Here is a 17,486-nt window from a genome sequence, read left to right on the forward strand (position 1 = left end):
GGGGGGGGGGTGTAAACGCCAAGACGGACGCCACCCTTCGCAGCGGTCAATCAACGATTAATGTCGCCGCGACGGTTGAGGCCGCAAGGCTTCGTCGCGCATCGCCGATCGATTATACACCGTCGTCGCCAACTGTCGCACTGCAGGATTCCTCTTCGGCGTTTTACAGGTGTCCAAAGAGGAGTACGAGACATGCCGGATAACGAATCCCAGTCCGCGGATAATAGCGGTCTGCGACAAGCCGCAAAGAACGATGTACTTCACCATCACCTTCAGGCCGTTCACGCCGCAGCCCGGTGGTCTCGAGTTCCTCCCGGGCCACGATTACTACTTCATCAGCACCTCGTCCAAAGACGATCTCCACAGGCGCATCGGCGGCCGGTGCACCAGCCACAACATGAAGGTTGTCTTCAAGGTCTGCTGCGCTGATGCCGACGCCTCGTCCTCGTCGGCGACGTCGCGTAACAACTGTAAGTAATCGGTCTGAACGTTGTCATTGCGGGCTCTGATGGATTTCGACGGCTACGAAGATTGATGTGGCCGCTCTACGGATGATAATCGCTTCGGCATTTCAATCGCAAATGACTCGAATTTTTTTCTCACGCTGATAGAAAATTATAGTTGGTTTCTGCGTCAAACGTACCCTTTAACCGTAAAAATAGAAATTATCTTTTTACTGTTATTATAGTATCAGTGATAATAACTCTTATTCGAGTCAAAATTTTAGTTTAGTCCCACTTTAAGTCTAATTTAGTTCTACGTTAAGTATTCAAAGGTCTTCCATTGCGCTCTTCTGATATTACAAATGGAAAGTTATTGCCCAAGTTTTCTCCATTTGAAGACTCAATGTAGGTCTAAAATGTTGACTAAATTCTCTTTGTAGCATTAGAGGAGCACTAATCCTGCTGTTCCGTTTGGATCTATTTGACTCGAAATCATTTTTACTTCTCTGTTACATTTTTATCTTTTGTGATTTGAACAAGCGTTCTGGCATTTCAAGACTTTGTTTTATAGCTCAAGAACATTTATTTGAAACTAAGCTATGAAACAAAGTTATGAAATGCTAGAACGTTCGCTCACCATATAAAAATGTAACGGGGGAAGGGGGGGGGGGGAGATAAAAATTATTTCGGGTTAAATAGATCCGAACAGAACAGCGGGGTTAATGTAGAACTGAATTACGCTTAAAATAGGATTAAAATTTCGACTTGGTTACATGCATGTTTCTATAAAATATTTTGGCGCCGAAATTAATTGTAGTTTTTTATCAGTGTACTTGTAGAACACTCGGGCGAGAAACGCACTCCCGCGCTCGCCCCGCGAGTCCCCTTTGTTCTTTCCATTATCGTAAGAAGTGGAAAATTCCTCAACCTCCGTGAGCAATCGAATGGCGTGTCGATTCGCTCCGCGGGCTTATTCGCGCTCTCTCCTCATTTGCATCGCATTGCGCGCACCCGCGTACTCCGCTGCACCCGAAACGCTCTTCCCATAAAGAAGAAGAAGAAGAAGAAGTCAATTCTTGCGCGCGCGGAGCAGTTAAAATATTCTAATTTCTCAATTATCATAATCTGAAATTACAGGCGTCGTTTACACGATGGACACCGCCTTTTCATTCCGCGTGTAAATCACGTTCTCCGACTCTTCACGCTTTCTCGTTCCGCGCGACCTCCGTCGAAAACGCGCGGCCTGGCGAAATAAAGAATGAATGCGAACGGGCGAGGGAGGGGAGCCGCGTGGACGAAAGCGAAAAATCCTCCGTAAATTCATTATCCCGTAATCAGTTACGTGAGGAGCGGCTACCATAACGGACGGCGTGGTTCGTTTCGCTCGCCGTCCTTCGCGAGCTCGTTTCCTCGTCCTCGTCGTCCTCGTCCTACCCACCCTCTTCTCCTCGCCGTCCTTCTTTCCCCTGTGTGTCCGCGGTCCCGCCGCCTCTCTTAAATAATCCCTATCGATTATAATCCTTACCGTGCGTCATTTGTTGCGGTCGGGGTGACCAACGCCGTGTCCCGGGGCACGATAAATTCTACCGTTTCATTTCACCCCGCTGTTCTCTCCCCAATTCGTTCCGAAGCATCCTCTCGACGCGTCCTCCCGTTCCTTCGTCCCTTACTCCCCCCCCCCTCTCCCCTTGAGGCCTCGCTCCCTTTCGTTCCTACCACCTCTGCCCCGGCGGAGACGATTCATGCGCCATAATGACCAGCTATTTCGCCGGCCGGGAACTCTGAACTCTCTTCCCGGCATTTCGAGTATTGAAGATTCCACGGCGCGCGAGAGCCGACCTCGCGTCTACGGTAGACGTCGGGGAGTTCGCGCACGCGCGCGCGGCTACTTCCAGACAATTATATCGCCCGGGAGCGCGTTCGTCGGCCGCGAGTTTTATTTCCAAGGGGTTAGCAGGTTACACCACCGAGCCGTGCGTCACGACGTGGGGGTGATCGATGAGAAATCGAATATTTGGAAATGTATCTCGAGAAGATATTTTCTCACGCACGTGAACGCCTGCTGTACAGAGCGGGGCGATAACTGTTACTCCGCCTTGAATATCTTCGGGGGAGGAAAATATTTTCTTAACTGCTAGATGAAGATGAACGAAATTTTATATTAACAGAAGATGCTCGAAGTGACGACCATTGGTATAAATGCAACTTCTGTCGAATAAATTTGTCCTCTACAACTATTGTAATGCTTGGATAAAAATACAAAAAAATATTATTTAACGTAAAGATATTTTTAGAAAGATATTATTTGAGAAAGCAAACAACGCTGCTTATTGAATTAAACATTCCATTATTTCCTCGAATCCCGAAGACAAATTTGTTTCAATTAGCGAAATTTTATTAAATCCAAAGAAATGTTACTCTCAAGTTTGAAGACAAATTTTAAATAGCTCCGCTCCGGAGCCCTCGAGTGCAAAGGGTTAATATACAATGAAATAAATTTTTTTTTTATTAAAAACCAAATATTATTTTCTTTAAATAATATCGTTTTTCTATCAAACAACATGGTTTATTCTGGAATAATAATAACGTTTTTATCTAAACAAAATGATATTTGATATTAAATTATGTTTATATTAAACAAACGCAAGTCAAACCTGTATGCTAAATCCAAAAAGAAACCTTTTTACCCTGTCACTCATACTTCGAAGATATGCAGGGTGGTAACGGTTGAATCCTATAAATTTTGATTAGGAAGACAAGAGTGAATCTCTCTTGCAACGGCACCAAAACAGATTCCAACTTGGGTGCGCTCCACAGCAGCGTTTAAAGACACGCGCGATAGTCCGGTAAAGCGGGCGCGATCCTTCCGGAGAGTGCTCGTATAAACAAACCGCGAGCGACTTCTTCTGGTACTCTTCAATCCCGCGATCCGACGATAAGTTATTCAAACGTCATATTTCAAGCAGCCGGCGCGTTCCAACGTAACGGTACGAATTTTCCTTCCGCTCTATAATAAGGCCCATCGTTCGCTCGCTCGCGCGCGACTCGTTCTCTTCGGACGTTCCGAGAACGGCGGCCCCGTAACGGCCGGTCGGTCGCGCCGTAACCGGCGAAGAAACCACCGTCGATTATTCTTCGACACCTGCGCCGCTCACGGACGGGCGAGGACCGCGTAATCACCAAGTGCCGTTTTCCAGCCGTAGCCGTGACCAGCAGCACCGTGCCCAGCAGCAGCTCGACGAGCACCGCGATTTTGGGCGGCGGAGCCGCCGGACTGCCGCCCCCGCCGCCGCCGCCGAGCGTCTACAAGGGCGGAGATCGAATCTACCCGGTGGGCAGCATTCATCATCATCACGATCATCATCAGCCGGTCACGGTGGCGCCGACCCTGCCTCACGTACCCCCGCCGGCCGTCTACCCCGCGCATCCGCATCAGCCGCAACTGCCGATTCACAATGGACCGCCGTCCTCCACGCCGCCCAAGACTTCGATCGGCCAGAAGAAGAAGAACAGTACGTACCGCGCCACGTCGTCACTTCGCCGTTGCGTCCAGTCTCTTTCTCTCTCTCTCTCTCTCTGTCTGCCTGCCTGCCTGCCTGCCCTTTCTGTCCGAACGAAATATTATCGCTCGAGAACGTTCCTTCGCGCTGCTTCTCTTTTGTTGCCTCTCTTATTATTTTTCGACCCGATCGCCGGGTCGCCGGTATCACCTCGCATCGATACCGGTCGAGATGTGTGGAGTCATCGGACAGTTTGTGGGAATTCGATTAGTCTGTCGTGGGTCTTCTTTTGCTTCGAGGAGGAGCACCTGGCGTAATTAAATCACGCACATCGGATGCCGCGCGAGGTATAGCACGCGGTAATCATCAACAGTCATTGCAGATCGACGTTAATTGACAGTTGGAGCATCGGCAATGTCCGTCGCGTCAGCCGCTTGCTCCTGACGCATTTACTCCGGGCTTCGTTCTATGACGGGCGAACCGTCTTCTATTATCTACGTAATGCTACGCGTTACCTACTCCTCGGGATCCGGGCTAAATTATAGTAGAAATGATAATGATCACCGTCGCCAGTTATTGGCCGGTCGTAAGTTCTATTCTACCGAATTATCATGCTTCGCTCATTCATTCCGGTTGACTATTTCATTCCGTGCAGCTAACGTGCCGTATCTTCGCTTTCTAATTTCTTTTTAATTTCCTTTCCATTCATGATAAAAGAGTCCACCTAATTGACTATTGTTGCGTTCAACTATAAATAGTCGTTCGAGTTGTGAGACATACCTAATACGAAGATTTTAATATATGATATTCTCGATTTCTAATTTCTCCCTAATTCCGTTCTAATTTTGTTCCAATTTCGTTTTAATCTTTCCTTCATTGATAGTAAGAGAGTTTGCCTAATTTATTATTGTTGGGTTTAACTGTAAATAACCGTTCGGATGCTGAGGTATATTTAACTAATACGAAGACCTCGTTTTTAACATATAATATTTTCGATTCCTAACTTCTTTATAATTTAATTCTAATTTCTTTTTCTTTTTCATTGAAAATGAAAGAGTTCGCTTATCGTTGCGTTTAACTATAAATAACCGTTTGAATTGTGAGACATATTCAACTTATGTACGAAAATCTAATAGTCTTTTTAATATATAATTAAAGCTCTGAGTTTCGCTCATTGACCCCCATTAAAAATCGCGCATATCTGTTCGAGATAAAAATCAGACCGGCGCACGTAAGGCTAAATATACGCTATAAAAACGCGTGAGTTTTCGTGTACGCCAGGTGGAGAGCCGGCGAAGCGTGGTGTCAAGATCTGATCAGATGAAAACTGACCGAAAGCCATCTGTCGATCTTGCATTGCTCGCCCTTCTTTACATCGACGTATACGATAATTTGACTTCTAAATGCGCTGCGTACGCGCGCATTTGCATTTCGCCGATAAGCCGCGCGGATAGCCGCTCAGCCATTAACGCGCCGTGTTTCCGAGACACGGCACGATAGGGAATACACGTTCCCGAGGTGTCGACTTGGAATTGCCAAGAATTTCGCCGCTTTCTCTCTCTCTCTCTCTCTCTCTTTCTCTTCTCTTCTCTTCTCTTGCTTTCTCCTCCGAGCACAATAATCGTTAAAATTTGAGATGCTAGCCGAACGTTCGCGGAAGGATATCCTCCGGCGAACCTCAACATTCTCAACATAATCCCCATTCACGAACTGATTTCTATTCAGACCTTGACATCGCGACGTTGCTCGAGAGCGATCTTCTCGGATGAAAGTATCTAAAATATTAGGAAAATGTCATTTCTACCTATCCTCTTTTTTGAAGTGTGACTTAAACCCGAACTAGATCGTGGCGCTAGATACCTATGAATTTTCCTTTTTCCCACCCTTCCATTTTCTTTCCAAAGAACCATCGTTTCTTTTTTTTTCACAGTTTAATCTTGAAACTTTAAAATACATGTCTGTTCTTTATAGCTGAACTGGCTGCACTAGCTTGCGCTAGTTCTCTTTCTTTTTTCACACGAAGTCACAGCTATTTGTATACTTGTTTCTTTTTAAGTTTCGAAAGTGTTTAGCAACAAAGAACGGACCTTATGTCGTCGAAGAGTGAGAACTCCGATGGCTGACTCTGATTTTCTCATTTTTCTCATTCGCAGAGGAGTACTCGGACCATCCGAACGAGGTGGTGAAGAACGAAGAGCTGACATACAACGGCGCGAGCTCGCAATTCCGGTACGCGCAGAGCATGATCCTGGCGACGGGCAGCGTGCTGGTGAGCGCGTTGCTGCTGCAGCTGCTGCGGTGAAGCGACAACGGCCACGTACGAGAACGTATATCCCATGCGTCGCAACCCCTTCTTCTGTGATTATCCTACGTTTAATTGATTTCTTGAGAGGCGCGCAACATGCGCGCCCCTCGGCCGTCCCTCGATCGTAAGACACGCACGATCCACGGTCGCGCCGACTCGAGAGAGAGTAGAGAAGAGAGAAGACAGTGGAGAAGAGATAGAGAAGAGGAGTGAATGAGAGAGAGAGAGGGGGGAGGGGGAGGAGAGAGAAAAAGGACGAAGGTCGGCGGCAAGCTAAAAAGACACGTCGAAAGAAAAAACACGCACGACACACGAGCGGCGCACGCCATATTAACTATTAACGAACCCGGAGAGTTCCCAGGGCGGAATGTCCGTAGGACGACGAAGACGACGCCGAGGGCGGGATGATAGGAAGGAGGAAGAGGGAGAGAAAGCGGAGAAAAAAGACGGAGATACGCTACTATTAGACACTACTTATAGTACACGCCCACTATTATCACTACTATAAATGGTAGTCGTATTGGTTGTCCTTCTTATCATTACGCTAACTGTAGGTATTTATTCGAATACGAGACGGGAGCGGGAGTCGTGGCAGCGTGCTAAGTATCCTCGAGCGAGAGGAGACGGTATGTACAAGAGAAAGAGATAGGAGGGACGTCTAAGCGCATATTAGTGGGCTACGCGAATCCGTCAGATCGCGTCTCTCTGATTCAAATGTCGCGAACCCTTCATTCGAGATGAGGAATATCGCGTGAGCTCGGCCATCGATGACGAACGGTCCTTCGTTAAGGGGTCCTCGCTCGGGGTCGGCGAGGAGAGAGACAGACACACATGCAGAGTATCGTTCCTCGCTTCGCGCGATCGTCCGAGCGCGCCGCGCGGCCTCGAGAAAAGAGTACCTGAAAATCATTTGAACGTTTTCGGCGGCGCGACCAGCGCGGTAGTAACCGATGAGTCCCGGGGGCGAGTTCCGGTCGCGGGTCATTCTCAAATCGCCGGTAGACCTCGTAGATTACTACACTTGGACTCGAAGTCGTCGGCGCGACGTAGTTCCTCGATGATCGGACGACGGCTCGCGGAGAGTCGCTGAAGAATTAGCATCGCGTCGTAATCGTATCTCTCGCGCGGAGCCAGGTCGGACGACCGAGAGCGGCCGGTCGCCCAATCGAAGGACGCCGAGGACGAAGGATCATTCGAGTTCGCGTGCGAGATCGTGAGTAGGATAGTTAGCACGCGTGTAAATAAATTCCTAATGAATATGTACAAGTGGCTCCGGGCCCGCCTCGGCGGCGAGGGGGGTCGAGGAGGTTTAAGAAAGAGTGCCGTATTTCTAGGTAAATCTTATACACACACACACACACACACACACACACACATATAAAAATATATATATATATATGTGAAATGAGAGAGCGCGTATGGATGTCAGAGCGAGAGAAAGCGTGTGCGTGTCGAGAGAGATGAGTGTGTTATGCGATCGCGACGACGACGTGACTTCGGCGCCCGCCCACGTGCTCGGCGGACAAAGCGTCGCGCGATCGCGCGACACGAGCTATGAACTCGTGCGGATTTCTGCCACTATGACAGTCTAATTATTGTCACGAATCAACGAGACTAGCGTGCGCCGTTGATTCGAACCCTGTTGGCCAGGAAAGGCAGCACGGCGAAAACGAGCGAGCGAGCGAGCGAGCGAGCGAGAGACTGAGTCGCGAAGCTAGTAAGACAGATGTGTATAATAGCTGTACCATACCGAGACTTCTATCTATAGATCTGTATTATATTTATTATCCGCTATTATTACGCTCTACGAATATTCAAACACTCGATATTCTATATTTGCTAGTGAAATATCAAATTTAATAGCGAACAAATTAACGTGAACCGCCAGGGGGGAGAAGAAGCGGCACGAACGACCCCCTCCCCCTCCCCGTGCAGCCCTTGTCGTTTGTTGTTTCCCCCAGTTGCTCGATTCCGTTCCGAATGTCAAGCGCGAATGGCGCGTCGATCCATCGTTATTAGCAGATCCAATCAATCAATCAATTGGCCATTCGATCGTGTTTCCGATTCATTGCCTTTGTGTTCCACGTTTCTTTGTTTATTATTTTATTTATTTTCGACTGCAAGGCAAAAGACTCGCGCGTGCCCGCGCGCGTACCATCGCACGCACGCGTGTACACGCGTTTCATGCATTCGCCGCGCGCCCCACGGGATTCATTTTTTTCACGCGGTATTTTCGTGTGCGTCGAACGTGCGTGAGATCGATCGCGCCGGGTACATCCCGCGGCTCTGTGTACGCGCGCGCGACGGCCCACGTGCACGCGTGCGCGCGGACTCGACACGCGAGAATAAAAAACGAAGCGGTGATTTTTCGTTCGTGTCGGTCACAAGGGAAAATCTCGAGCGCGACTGCACTAACGAATTATTGTAAATACGAAGTATCCCGCGGGAACCGAGTACCGTGGCGAGAGGAGGATGCGTGAATGAATGAATGAATGAATGAATGAGTATGTGCGTACGTGCATGTGTGCGTGCGAGAGAACGAGAGCGCGCGCGCGGGAGAGAGAGAGAGAGAGAGAGAGGACGGGAGAGATAATCCCCTATTTAGAATCTCGGATGGCGAAATGGGAGTCCTTGCGCGCGAAGGTCGCCCGCTGTATGGTTCGACTCGCTTTCGGAAGTTCATTCATGATTCATCGTCCCCTCACTTGCGTCGACCGCGAGAGCGAATGATTACGATCGGCCGAGAATCACGAACACGGCGGAAAGTCAGCGACGCCTGCATAATGTTATCCGCTGCAGTATTGTAAGCCTAAGTATCGCACGCCTCCGCCATCCACGTCGGTCCTGTCGTCCGTTCGTTCGCCTGTCTGTCATTTTGTATTCTCACTACTTGCGTCTCGCGCAATTACGAGCGAGCGAGCGAGCGTGCTCGATCCCGGCGCCAGCGAATCTTTCACGATTCCATCCGACGCAGGACGCGCGCTTTCTTAAACGTTAAATGACGTTCTTGAGTTGTTTTACTGACAAGACACGCGGATTTTCTCGTAATCTGGTCACACATATGATGGAACTGGGCACGTATTATGGACTATCGGAATCGCTCAATTATTCTATATGAAATACAAGAGAAGATCTAAGGAATAACTAAAAGATTCCGAACAAGTTCGTAATAGGTGCCCTGTTCAGGAAGATTTCCGATCGGAATCGTCCCTAAAAAACACAATAGAAATCTAAGGAATAATTGAGCGATTCCGACCGGAAAGCTTTTGCGAGTATTTCCATAATAGATGATGCCTAGGACTTGCTTGTGTTACGAGAATATTCATTGCCGATTTCCCTGGTTGAATCCTTCCGACAGAAACCTCATGACGTAGCTGTTGACAAATATATGCCAATCGCTACATCGACAATATCGATCACCGCGCGAATGGATACTTATCGTTAGTAATAATCGAGGTTATGCCGGGGGACTACCCATTGTCGTAACATTGCCTCCCCTCATTACTCCTCATATACCATCGATGATCATAAAGAATATTCTCGCAAGAAGATCATCGATGGTGCCTTCGGATATTTTCTCCGACCAGGGTAATCGGTAAAACCTAAAACTAATAGAAAAAAATTACGTATGTGACCTCAAGTTTCGTTTTGCGAATGAATACGCTCGCGTTGCATTACGTTTGCCGCGGACAATTGCGTCTTCAAGAATCGTATCACGAGATCGCCGGTTGCGAGAATTCGGGCAGATGATGAAATAGAAGTAGAAAGGTAAAATCCCAATCGATCAATCGCTCGCTCGTTCATTCGTGCGCAAATGAGCGACGTCGCAGTGACGCGCGCGTGGATTCAACAGTGAATAGCACTCACTCGCGCGGACGATAAGCGAATACACTATAACAATAATATAGTCTCGAACTATTCGATAGAAAATAGACAAGGTCACTCACTGCAAGTTCATTTCTTTTTATTTTCTTTCCCCGTTTCTTTCGTTACTTTTCTGTCGCCCATATCCGCATCTCCGCTAATCCACCCACCACGATCATCCATCGCCGTCGTGAGACGTGAGGCGTCCTGCCGCCTATGAGACAGAAAAAAAAATGAAGTATTTTTCTAACAACACAGATAGGACGCATCCGGTGGGTTTGTTTGTTCAGAGTTGTATGTAAATAGAGGGAGGGAGAGAGAGAGAAAGAGAAACGTATAACGTGTGCTCGCGCACACACGAAAATCTGTGCCGCCGTAACGAGTCAGATTCTATATGTCGTCCATGCGACCCGTGGACTTATTGATACGATTTACATGTGTAAATAAACGAACGTCCGATGTAGGATTACGGGGAGAAAAAAATGAGGTAAAAAAAGGAGAAGGGAAAGAAAGAGGAAAAAAGAACAGGATACGCTTCACGTCCATTCCGAGAGGAGACCTGAGTTTCCCCCGTCTGTCACGTCTGTCATTACGTTCGGTAACACGCCACTTAATTACGTAATCATCCCACTCGTGTGCGTGTGCAAGTACAGGGAAAAAGTTGCCCAACGAGAAGCGCGCGCGGGTGCCTCTCCCCGTCTCTTGAAAGGAGAAAGAAAGGGAACACGCGCGAGAGGCACCGTGCGCATTCTCACGCGCGTTTTTTTGAAAGGAAAAAGGAAACAGAGAAAATGAAAGAAAGAAAGACTTGTTCCTCTCTTCTCGAGATCGAGGGTAGTATATATTCGCCGCGCTGACGGTACACCCGGTCGCGATTTGATGAATGAATGAATTAACGTAAAATGAGAGCGAGGGTAAAGTGAATTTCGTAGAGGTACGTCTCTTGTAAATAAACAAATTAACAATTAATAACGCGGTAACACGATGAAATTTATATTAAATGCATAGTGAATAACGAGATAGGTTTCTAATAACGATTTATTATAAAAAAAAAAAAATGTGAATGTATGTTGATGTCTAAGATTTTTAACAAGATGGAGGACACAAAGCAGTTAATTGTAAACTACGATTAAATTATTCGTAACCGAGGAAATACACACGAGAGTAATTAAACAGGAAGCGTTCGAGTGCAAAGAGCGACACTTAGCCAGATCGTGATTTCTCACGTTGCATGTGTTATTTTGTAACCGGAGCGTACAGGATCCATACACTCTCGATGTCACGGCTAGCATATGCGGCGCTCCGCTCGATGAAATGATGGACCAGTCGACGGTACGCTTATCGGCTTGTTGTCTTCTCGATTTCCCTCATATTTTCTCTTGTTTCAAAGCAACTGCCGAAGAACACTAAATCCCGCAACGCGACTACGGATTATCGCATAACCGAATTCGCGGCTCGATTATAGCTGCGTCGTATATAACGTCGAGAATGAACAAGTTCACGACAGTTGTTGGAAATCGTCCGATACATTTCCGGCTGTAGACTCAATCGGAGAATCCATCGTCGGTGTTCGTTCAAGTCGAGAGAATACCGGTGTGCAGTCCGCACACGCGGTATAACTAATCAACGGGAAAGGATGAGAAACTGAAGTAACGCGGACTGGTTGATCCTTCCTCAGATTTCATCCCGACGTCGACCACGCTGTTTCGCTAACAAGATTCGTGAATTGCGTTAGTTTCAAATCTGGTCGCACACATACACACATATATAGTCCGGCGAATTTTCAGCGCAATTATCTGTCTCTCGTGACGCGCGTTACACGCTTTCGTTCGGGCACGATTATTTAACGGCGAGCGCGCGACGCAACCCATGAATAATGAAACGCGACGTAACACGCGTCCGTGATATCGGAATATTAATTAAAAATCCCCGTCTCGCCGGGCCGGTAAGGCTCGTTAACGAGCGCTCGTCGTTCTTGCGGCCGCGCCGCGTATGGTATCCTTGGAACGGGACCCTATAGATTGCGCGTGTTCACCAGTATGCACATTCAGTACCAGTACCAGTCGTTCATTACGAAGTATTACAATACAATACAAAGTAGTGTAGCGTTCATAACGGTAGTCCATTATAGCGAAATAGTATTTAAACAAGCAGCCACAGAAGACGAAAGAAAGGAAAAAAACAGGAAGAAAACTCATAATCCACCAAAAAAATAAGAAAGAGAGAAGAAATAGGAGAAGAAATTGTATGCAACAGTACGTGACAGTGCGCGTGAACGAATTTTTCACGAAAGAGAGAGAGAGAGAGAGAGAAAGATTGAGAAAGAATGAGGGAGAAAGACCATGAGACGCGCAGAGAAAACACGAAACACATTACCTAACATCACACGTGGAGGAAACACATAGGGAACTGTCGCGAGGAATTCTGTGCTGCGACGCAACGGGAAATCACACATATACGCGTGGTAGGTGAGAGAACGAGAGTGAGAGAGAATGAGAGAATGAAAATAGATGAAAGAGAGAGAGAGAGAGATTGTAAAATAGAAAACATGAGAAAAAGAGCGCGAAAGTAAGGCGAAGCACACGATGTATCTAAAAGAAAAAACAAAAAAATGCTACTTGTTCATGTAAACGCGATGTGCACGCCACGCGTGCAAGATGCGTGTGAGAGAGAGAGAGAGAGAGAGAGAGAAAGAGCGAAAACAGATAGGGAGGCGGGCAAGATGTACGTGGTCCTATGCGTAAGCGTAGGCTCGTCGGTGTTACACAATTTATGTAAGTATATTCTATATGTATGTCGATATATAGCGAAGTATATCGATGGCAAACGAAAGTAATGTAAAAAGAAAAAATGAAGCGAGAGAGAGAGAGAGAGAAAGAAAGAAAAAGAAGAAGAAACGCGTGCATCGGGCCGGGGAAAATCAGCCGCATCGTATTTTGTTGTTCCGAAGTACCTTGGCGCGAATCGTCTCTGTTTGTCGAGGAAGTCCGGAAGCGAGGATCAGGACAGCGGATGGTAGCTCCGTCCTTCCGAGAACAACGTCAATCGCGTCCGATCGATTTCTTATCGCCTTTCAGGAATTTGTACCCATCTCCCAGTGAGAAATGAACATCGAATCAACGTCAAATTAATGTCAAATCAATGTCGATACGATGTAATTTCGATTGTTTCGACATGAAATCGACGTCGATTTAACGTCGATTCAATAGTTCGTTTCTCGCTGGGTCGTTTTTTCTGAACATTTCTGAAGAATGACGCTTTCGATGTCGACGCAACGAATATTCAAGTATCAATCTAAAATCATACGGAGCTCTAAGCCACGAGTAACGACTTTCTTGGTTAATATTCATGTATAGATGTTCACAATTTCTTTCCACGTGTGCACGTGCGCCGATTACTTCCACACAGTTCAGGATGGATTGATAGTGCTCGCGCTTCGGAAGGCGAACCGTCCCGCTCGATGATCCTGCTGTTAGTACAAAGAAGCTGGTCGAGATGCGCGAGATACGTACGATCTGCTCCACTCGTGTCGTATAAATCGCGGACGAATAACAGCGTATGTATAACAGTGCTAGCCTAGGCTCGTCACTTCGGTAATGCAAGTTCTCTAGTCTGCTCTTCGACTCTAAGTCGGTCGGGAATTGTCTTAAATTTCTGCGAGAGGAAGTTCATGTTTCATGAGGCATATAAATTCTATCGTAACACACAAATAAGAGACAGACGTTGTTGCATAAGAAAGAACATCACGTCGTATAGGTAGAGTGATTTCTGTTATAAACTCAATTACTTTAACTATACGTACATTTACTTAACTATACATATCGGTCTCGGAAAATCTCGCGCGACACTCCGACGGAAGGAGTACGGAAATATTGAGGCTCTTGTTGACCTAAAAGTCGTTCCTACGCACTTGTCCTCTTCTTATTTTAATCGAGCGAATCTTAAGCAAGTTTCAATTAAATATGTTCAAATCGAGCTTGATTTTTACGCGCGTGTAGCATGAGGAGAGGGGCCTAAGAGATCTTCGCACCTGAAAGGAATATTTCGAATTAAAATTCGAGATATCTGCGTATCTCTATTATTGTTGCTGAATCTGACATTAGAGGAACATTTATTACCGAGAGCTCAAACGATTTTGTATCCGGCAGTGCGAATGCAGTATGTATTTTTCATTCGTACATCATACGAACCATAATCGACTGCCCGACTGACAATTACCCGTATGACACAAAAAGAGCTATTCCCGGAAATAAACTGCCACATACGACCGTTGTCGTCAATTTGTAATGCAACGTTAAATATATCCGCTTGCGAGTAATCAGGCGAAGCAAGAAATAATAATCCCGATGAAAAGGCCAGTAATTTTTCAGCGCGTCCCGTAAATAACAAACGACGTCTCGACGCTATTCAGCGCGCTGATACCGCGTGCGTTCTATAAACAACGAATTGTTCATTGACGAGCCACTTGTTTCCCCTGGAGGCGGATTTTATATATTCAAGCGTTACGGTAATCTATCGTGATGATCTATTGAGAAGCGCGATATAATGTCGGTGTAATTTTAAGTTCACCCTGATAGAATCTTAGGAGTATCCGCCGACGAATATATTTCGCACACATGTGTAAAACTACTTGGGTTCACAGTCGATGATCGATTCGATATCGATGATTGATTTTTTGGATTATTCGATTTGACAACTACTAATTTTTCTTTGATGTAAAAGAAGATCGGCGCTACGATTGGCGATCTTACAGATCCTCGTGACCTTCTGTTAATATTTAGCTATGTGGTATGTAAAAGACATCATATAGGTGTCAACCAATTATTGAAGATCCTATTGATATCATATCCAGATCGAATCGTTATTCTATATAACATCAACTTGATATGGATATGATATAAACTAGTAAGCAAGTAATTATTAACACAACATCATTACAATGATATTTTATGACATGTAATCTTTTCAAATATGTAATTCTTCATGTTGTATACCATATTATTGTTAACGAATTCAAAAGATTGATTTAATATTTGCTTACTGGATATCTTCTAGATATCGTGAAGTCTTACAAATATCAAGTCGAACATTAATTTACGCATGATTTCGATCAGATTTTTCATCGACATGTGAATCCGGACACCGTCGCCTTCTACTTTCCTTTACACGAACATGCTTAGGCGAGACTCGCTTTTTTTGTGGTAATGTAATCGACTGATGTCAATCGAGCATAAATTATTATCACTTGACTGCTGATGTAAAATGTCTATCGACTGTCACGTAAGAATTTGTGCGATAAGCAAAAGAGCTACCACGGCCGCGTAACATGCGCTCTTCTGCGTGTAATAGTTTAGTTTATCGTGTTTTGCGTTGCACGTGTAATTTAATCGCAATTATACTCACGCAGAGTTATGTTGCCACGTCTGTTCGATAATTTCTAGGTCGACGAACGCGCACGAATGTTATATCTCTTCTAACGCCGATCCATATCTAACATACAACGAGCGTCGAACGCATCAAAGAGACGCGTTTTTCCTCGAGATCATTGTAATCACGTTTTCTTTTTGCGACGACGTCGGAGAATTGTCCGAGCTATGTATATGCGCGTATATCGAGGAGACTTGGGCGATAAAATATTTCGTGAATCCAACACCCTGGCTAAATGTTGGGTAACATTTAACCAACTAAACTGTGCTGCTTTCCAAGTAAACAAGAAATCATTAACACGACGTTGTTTCAGTGATATTTTATAACGTTTTTAAATATGTAATTTTTAATCTTGTGTACAACGTCATTGTTAACAATATTTGGCCCAAACGTTGAAAATAATATTTCACTATGATTTTCATATTTAGGAATATCATATTACCTAGTAAGTAACAGTTAAAAATAAGCAACAGTTTGGAACATTTACAAAATGTTTGTAATATATTCACATAAAATCAATGTTTCAAAAGATTGATTTAATGTTTCTTGCTTACTGGGTTGGATAATAATAAGAAAGAAAAAGAAGAAGTCGCTCTCTTGATTCGATTGTTGTGCAATAAAGTGACGACGCATCTCGATCGTGAAATGATACGAAAGAACAAATGAGACCGAAACCGTAACCAGTAAAATAGGTGATTTGCCGAACAGGAGAAGCGCGAAATAACACCCCAGGTAGAACAGAAAATGACGATGACGTCAAAATGACGAGGAAATGATCGAAAAATGAGTTTCGATAATCATTTCGCTGTCATCGTGGCTTTCTGTTCTACCTGGGGCACGCCCAACTCCGCCTCGAGCGCTGGAAAAAGAGCGTTGTCAGATTCTTGTCAGCGGTCCTGTCGAACGCGAGACTCGTTTATTATTAGATTAAAAAGCGTCGATACTTTGATCAATCTGGCTGGTTTCCAAGATGAGAGAACTTACTGGGGAAAGTTCGGCTGATGTGATCAGCTGGGCACACGAAGGGACGTACGGCCTCTGAGAAATAGAAAAGAAGCGCGCCGATTTACACACACCGGCTGCCTCAAAGGCCGGTGACGAATTCAACGTCATTGTCATGCGAATGGAAAGAAGAACGGGAGGCGTGGAGAGAGAAAGAAACAAACGAGACCCGCTGAGAAAGCTTTGGAGTCCGCGTCGTGGAAATTGGCTTGCGGAGGAACAGGGAGAGATTCGATCGAGCGTATCCGCGAAAGACGATGTCGCTTGAGGACCTCGGGGAGAAAAGGAGACAACGCACCGAACAGCACTCTCACGGCCTGCAGAAAGATAGCGAACCACGGTGAAAAAAAGAGAAAGAAAGAGAGAGAGGAAAAAAAGGGAGAAATGACACGACGAAAGGGTGGTGTGCGCCCAACCCCACCATAAGGAAGGCCTATATATCGCACTCGTTTGAAAACTTATCGCAAGAATGCACAAGAAGTAGCGTACACTCGCTGTACTGTTTGTTGACTCGAATAAATATGCGGATTAAAAAGTCGGTTTGGTTTATATGTACACGGTGAGAGCCCAGGATTCGCGCGGGCGGAACGCTGGCGATCGCCCGGGGGATCGGGAGCCGGGAAGTCGTTTCCCTGTCGCCGGTACGACGCGCGCATGTCCCGTTTTTACGTGATGGATATTTCGCTGGGGAATTCGATTCGAACGACGAAAACCGTGGGGAAACGACTCGCGGACGAACGCGAGCGTTCCATTACGACGATATTGTTATTATACGAACGTACTCAAGACGGCATGGTATACAAAACTAAGAACAAGACCTAAAATAGGAACATAATATTTTATAACTCAACTTTTGTACAGAATAAATAAATACTTGTACTGTGGACCAATATTTCTTTCATTTCATTCACATCACAGCACACCATCGTCATCGTCGTTTTCAAC

General features: G+C 45.8%; 1 protein-coding gene across 1 annotated transcript in view; it reads left to right on the top strand.

Moving 5' to 3' along the window:
• The window catches only part of LOC106750794 (ephrin-B2), a 63,953-nt gene extending 46,545 nt beyond the window's left edge, over positions 1-17,408 (top strand). Inside the window, exons 3-5 of the mRNA XM_014631374.1 lie at positions 170-470; positions 3,641-3,955; positions 6,097-17,408. Coding sequence (XP_014486860.1) covers positions 170-470; positions 3,641-3,955; positions 6,097-6,245 — 765 coding nt within the window. The 3' untranslated portion in view covers positions 6,246-17,408. The remainder of the gene's footprint in view (positions 1-169; positions 471-3,640; positions 3,956-6,096) is intronic.
• Positions 17,409-17,486: the final 78 nt, after the last annotated feature.

Source organism: Dinoponera quadriceps, unplaced genomic scaffold (assembly GCF_001313825.1).
Source record: "Dinoponera quadriceps isolate SergipeBrazil2010 unplaced genomic scaffold, ASM131382v1 scaffold5021, whole genome shotgun sequence".
In the NCBI taxonomy this organism is placed as follows: domain Eukaryota; kingdom Metazoa; phylum Arthropoda; class Insecta; order Hymenoptera; family Formicidae; genus Dinoponera; species Dinoponera quadriceps.